At 65.9% G+C, this 6,000-nt stretch overlaps 1 protein-coding gene across 1 annotated transcript; it reads left to right on the top strand.

Annotated features, from left to right (window-relative positions):
- The first annotated feature begins 1,194 nt into the window (after positions 1–1,194).
- TOR4A (torsin family 4 member A) lies at positions 1,195–5,635 on the top strand. Its single transcript, XM_045562572.1, has 2 exons — positions 1,195–1,378; positions 2,031–5,635. Exon 2 carries the CDS (start codon positions 2,067–2,069, stop codon positions 3,336–3,338), a length of 1,272 nt encoding a protein of 423 aa, XP_045418528.1. The 5' UTR covers positions 1,195–1,378; positions 2,031–2,066; the 3' UTR covers positions 3,339–5,635.
- Positions 5,636–6,000: the final 365 nt, after the last annotated feature.

Genomic DNA, 6,000 nt, shown 5'->3' with positions numbered 1-6,000 from the left:
GGGTACCCAGCACCCCAGTTCTGGGAGGGCTCCCTCCCACCTGCCCACCCAACCGCAGCTCTGCCGCTCCCCCAGGACTCACAGCCCATCCTCCGCACACATGACCCTGTCCTTAGCCTCTCCCCCAGGCCTTGCTTGTGGGACTGTTCCCCTCAGCACCCCCATCCCCCTCTGTCCTGGCCCCAGGGAGCCTGGGCGTGGCCTCAGAGCCAGGGGTTGAAGTCCTCAAGCACCCAGCCAGCCCTGCACGGGGTGGGACACCAGTCCCTGGGTTCCAGGCCTGTCTCCTGGAGAGAGCCTGTGGTTCCTCACCCCAGGGAGCTGGGCTTGGGAGCAGGGACAGACAGGCCTGCGGACCCCACACCCTGGAGAGAGCCGACACCCCTGGCCCACAGTCGACTTTCCCTGTGGGGTGGGTGCAGGGAGGTGAGCAGAGCCTGGAGGGAAGTCCAGGATGGCAAAGGTGTGGCAGTAGGAGGGGCCCAGGCTCCGCAGCTGGGACGATGGGGCAGGCAGGGGCAGGACGGACGGGGGCCTGGCTTGGCTGAACGGCTGGCCAGCCTTGGAGGAGCAGTGACCACCTGTGCAGAGACAGACGTGCCAATGGGGCCGCCAGCAAGTGGGGGGCGAGAAGGGTCCTACTCTTGGCCCCAGTTCTTTCTAAATCTGCTCCCCAACGCCCACAGGGACCCTGAGCCACATGTGAGGGTCTAGTCCCAGTTCTAGAACATTGTTGCAGCGTGTGCTGCCCTGTCTTGGGCAGGGGGCTCCAGGCTGAGGCACAGAGGAAGGGACAGGAAAAAGAAATGAGCCCTAGTCTGAGTCCCCAGATTGGGGTCAGAGGAGGGGAAGAGAAAAGGGGGAGACAATAAGGGAGGCAGTTGGGGGGCTCTCAGCTGAGCGTGACTCTGCCTGCCCCTCCACTCCTGCCCTTTGTGGGTGGGTTAGGCGGCTGCAGGAGATGTCCTGGGGGAGTGAGGGCCCCTGGAGGACACCCTGAAGTGCAAGGAGCCCAGGTATGGGGGAGGGCACGCGGGAGGAGCCCGGAGTGGGCGTGGAGAACACAGAGGGGAGGTGACTTTCTGGCCAGGGCAGCTGGGCAAGTCAGCCAGGCCTCCCCCTCTGGCGCCTCCGTCCAGCCCAAGCCCCGCCTGGCCGCACCCCCTGACTCACTTCCTTTGCACAGAAGCGGAAACCTACCCAGAGCTTCCTCTGCTCCGATGCTCCCTGGGGACCCACAGGTGCTGCTGCCCCCTCCAGGCCTGAGCTGGCCCAGGAGGCCAGTGACAGCCTCCCAGGGAGCTTGGCATTTCCTGCTTCAAGAGCGACAGTCTGGTGCGGGCAGGGGTCAGTGGAGCTGGGGGAGCAGCTGCTGCAGGTATTGGGGTGGGTTGGGGGCGGGGCCCAGGCCAGCCCCTGCCATTGGGGTCCCTTCCCTGCCTCCCCCCACGCCCCCAGCCACTGCCCTGTTAGTATTGGGAGGACCCCAGTTTTGGCGTGGGAGGCTGGGGGTGCTGGGATGCCTGGGGCCCATTTTCACAATCCTAATTTCCGGCCAGACACCCCCTCAAGTGTTCTTGAGTGTGTAGGGCGGGCCTTTGAACTCCGGGGGGGGGGACTTGAGCCTCTAATCCCAGGTGGGCCCTCCTGGGGACCCGGTCCAGTCGGAGCTGCGGGTGGGGGCTGGGTCTGGCTTGACCTATCTTCACCCTACTTGGCACATGGTTGGCCACTGAACTCCGCCTCCAGGAAGCGGGTCAGCCGCTGATAAGCTGCACCCCCACCCCAGGCCACCCAAGCCACTTCCTCAGGGCCCTCGGCCCTTTATCGGAGGACCTGAGAAATTTGCATTGGGGCCCGCGGGGAGGAACTGCTTCCCGGTCAGCGGGCGAGGCCTGGGCCAGGCCCTAGGCGGGCAGCCCAGGCCGCACCCCCTGGGGCTCCCAGGGTAAGATCACTCGGCTGCGGTGGCGGCCGCGGGGTGAGGCCGTGGCGGGAGTCCAGAGACCCTCCTCGTCTTCCTGTTGCAGGGAGGGCGACCTGCATGCTGAGCGCGCTCCTGCGCCATGGACCGCTGCCAGCCCAGCCTGGAACCCGCGGCCGTGGCCCCCGGAGCCTCGGGCCCGAGTGTGATCGCGCCCGTGCGCGCCGTGCTCCGCCTGCGCCGCCGGGTGTGCGTCCTGCGCCAGCGGCGCCTCCTGCTGCCCGGCACAGGGCCCGACGCCGGGACCCGGGCGCCCAGGCTGGGAGGCAGCTCTGGGGCGTCGCGGGCGAACCTGGACCAGCCACAGTTCTTCACCTTCGATGGCCCAGCCGAGCTGTCCTCGAGGACGCCGCGCAAGAGGCGCCGGCGCAGCCGCGTGGTGCTTTACCCGGAGACCTCACGCAAATGCCGGCCGCGCGTGGAGCGCAGGAGCCGCGCGCAGCGCTGCCTGTTGCTGCTCGTGGCCATCGTGGGCTTCCAGGTACTCAACGCCATCGAGAACCTGGACGATAATGCACAGCGCTACGACCTCGACGGGCTGGAGAAGACACTGCAGCGCACCGTGTTTGGCCAGCCAGCTGCAGTGGGGCGCATCGTGGCGCTGATGCGAGACTACCTGGCCACGCACGTGCACAGTCGTCCGCTCCTCCTGGCGCTGCACGGGCCCAGCGGCGTGGGCAAGAGCCATGTGGGCCGCCTGCTGGCACGCCACTTCCGTGCTGTGCTGGAGGACGGCGCGCTGGTGCTGCAGTACCACGCGCAGCACCACTGCCCCGAGCCCCGCGCCCCGCAGGACTGCCGCGAGGAGCTGGCGCGGCGCGTGGCTGACGTGGTGTCGCGGGCCGAGGCGGAGGAGAAGACCCCACTCTTGGTGCTGGACGAGGTGGAGCTCATGCCACCGGCGCTGCTGGACGAGCTTCACAGCTTCCTGCAACCGCAGCGCTCCCACCACTTCCACAACGCCATCTACGTGCTCCTCAGTGGCGCTGGTGGCGCCGAGATCACGCACTTCGTGCTCCAGAACGCGTCCCGCGCGCTGTCCCTGCGCCCCGAGGGGGCCGGCGGGGCCCGGGCTGCGGAGGCACAGGCCGAAGAGGACCTGCGCACCAGCCTGCGAGCGCTCTTGGCACGCGAGCACCCGCTGTGGCAGGCCGCGGCCATCGTGCCCTTCCTGCTGCTGGACAAGCGGGACGTGGTCAGCTGCTTCCGCGACGAGATGGCCGGCGAGGGCTTCTTTCCGGAGCAGGCCCGCGCCGAGCGCCTGGCCACGCAGCTCAGCTACTACCGGGTTGCCGGCCGTGAGTTTGCGGTCACTGGCTGCAAGCAGGTGGTGGCCAAGGTGAACCTCTTGTAGCCTAGGCACAGGCACTGTGGACCAGCCCGCGTGAGCGGACGTTTGGGTGGATGGTGGGAGTAGGAGGGCGGTCGAGAACCCTGTGGGCTTGTCCCAGGCCCCCGGGTCCCCTAATAAATTCACAGTGGGAGCTAAGGAGGCTGGTGGGGGTGGGCCAGCCGTGCGCTCTCCAGTTCCACTCCCACACCCCTTCAGAGCCCTGCGTCTGTCCCTGGGGTCGTCAGGAGAGCTGCCACTTTCCCGTCCTTGACTTGGCCACGGTCCTCAGCAGCGGGTCCCAGACATGGCCTGGCTGTTGTCGGGCAGCCCGGGGAGGTGGGCAGTCTGTTCCCATGGTACGAGGAGAGTCTGGGGTACAGGCAGCTCCCAGCATCACACAATGGGGATGTGAACCCCGGCTTTAGGCTTCAGGGAGGTTGCGACAGCTTCCCGCCCACACGCACTCAGTGCCGGGGTGGGGACTTCACCCCTGCTACCCTACCCTTTCCTGGCCACTGGCTCTGGAGATGACACCCAGTGGAGTCGCAGCCAACGATGGCGACAGTGACAGTGCTCCGGGGTCCTCACCCTTGGCTCCGCCCACCCCGTGCTCTGAGGCTCGCATTGCTTGACTGGAAGCAGAGAGGAGGCCACGCAGCCTCTCCCCTCCCCCTAGACGCCCGCCCTGAGCCTGGCGCCTCCAGGTCGGGCTCACCAGATGATCGTGTGCGCCTGGGGTCAGGGGGGAGGAGCGCAGGCCTCTGTGCACTCTCCGCCTGACACTGTGAGCCGTCTGGTCACCCGGTTGCGTGCCCCTCCAACCCCGCGCCTCTATAGACTGTCGTGTCCCAAGTTCTGCCCCCGCCGCGCCCTCGGCACAGAGCGCCCTCCCCGAGCCTGGGCGCCTGGGCGGCCTAGACCTCCCGGGCTCCGCCTCCGGGAAGCCCTCCCGGACTCCTCTCGCAGCTGGGCTCTCCGCGCCAACGGAAGTTTTAGTGAAAGGAGCTTTGGGCGCTTTTTGCGCAGTGGCTTCCCAGGGGCCGCGGTCGCCTGGGGAGGGTCCTCACCTCCATCCGAAGCCCGGGCGGCCTCAATGCTGCCGCCTCGTGGCCGAGCCCGGCTCAGCCCCGGGAGCTGCCGAGGCGGTGGCCTTTGCGGTCGCGCGGGGGCGGGGCGCTGCGGGCCGGGCCGCCCGCGTCCTCCGTCCCCGCCACCCCCGCCGCCTGCCCGCCGACGGTCCCCGCCGAGGCCCGCCCGGGAGGAGCGCGCCGTCCAGCGGGTGTGAAACAGGCGCAACATCCTAAAAGTGGGGCCGGCGCGGAGCGGTTTCGCGCCGGCGGTGGGTGGAGGAGCGGGGCGGCCGGAGGCGGCGCCCGGACCCCGGAGCGCACACGCGAGTGAGCTGCGCGCACGCGTCCCCCGCGCCATCGCTGAACTCAGTCGGACCCCTGCCCTTGGAGACCTGCTCTGCGACCGCGGTCGCCAGCACTGGTGTCCCTAGAACGGCTCTCCCCGCGTACCCGTTCTCGCCCTGGTGCTGGTCTGTGCACCTGGGCGAGGTCTGTGCCGTGGAGCCCGCGATCCGGGTCGCTGGACAGTTGGGATCGCCTGGGCAGATGCAGCGCAGAGATCCTGGGCCTAGCTTGGAACGGTGCGGGTGAGGGTTGTCGCATCCTGCCCAGATAGGCCTGAGGAATCTGGGGGCTCTCAGGGGTCTGGGGCAGGAGTCTGGGTTCCGGGTGGTACCAAGCAACTTTTGCCCCCTTGGGGTTGGGCAGGGTGGATGCCAGCTCTTGGGGCCGAGAGCTGCGTTTCAGCCCAGCTCTGTCCACCCTGACCCCACTTGCTGGGTGCCTGGGGAAGGAGCCCCCCTTCCCTCCCCAATATCTGTCCGCTGAGCCTGCACTGGGGGTGTCCTGCTCTGCTGCCCCCAGGCTTTGTGTTGATGCTTCAAGGTTGTGTGTAACAGACTGAGAGAGCTGCTGAGTGGGAGCTGAGTTTGCCAGCACAGCATGGGTGATGTTGGGGTCACTCCCCACAGAGGGCCCCAGGGACTATCACCTCCCCCTCCCACAGAGCACTGCCTTGAGGGGTGTCCTGCCCAGCCCAGCACAGGACAGTCATTCCCCCACCCACCTGGCATCTACTTGTATCTGAAGTCTAAACCTATGGGGAATTTTATCTTTCTATTTATTTCTAAAATACTACATTGAGGCCAATTTTGTGCTTAGGAAGAATGTGTGCTGAGTGCTGGGGGGCTGGTTGTGTATGAGGCCAATAAGTCGCCCTTGTTAATAAATCGTGCTGTTCAAATCTGACAGCCTCCTGTTTGTTTTGGGTTTTGTATGCTTAACCTGTTAATAATCGGGACAGGCACATTGAAATCTTTTTTCTTTTTTTTTTTTTTTTTGAGACAGAGTCTCACTTTGTTGCCCGGGCTAGAGTGAGTGCTGTGGCGTCAGCCTAGCTCACAGCAACCTCAAACTCCTGGGCTTAAGCAATCCTCCTGCCTCAGCCTCCCAAGTAGCTGGGACTACAGGCATGCGCCACCATGCCTGGCTAATTTTTTCTATATATATATTTTTTAGTTGTCCAGATAATTTATTTTATTTTTAGTAGAGACGGGGTCTCGTTCAGGCTGGTCACGAACTCCTGACCTCGAGCGATCCACCCGCCTCGGCCT

Source organism: Lemur catta, chromosome 10 (assembly GCF_020740605.2).
Source record: "Lemur catta isolate mLemCat1 chromosome 10, mLemCat1.pri, whole genome shotgun sequence".
NCBI classification, from domain to species: Eukaryota; Metazoa; Chordata; class Mammalia; order Primates; family Lemuridae; genus Lemur; species Lemur catta.
This window is presented reverse-complemented; position numbering and strand designations above follow the sequence as displayed.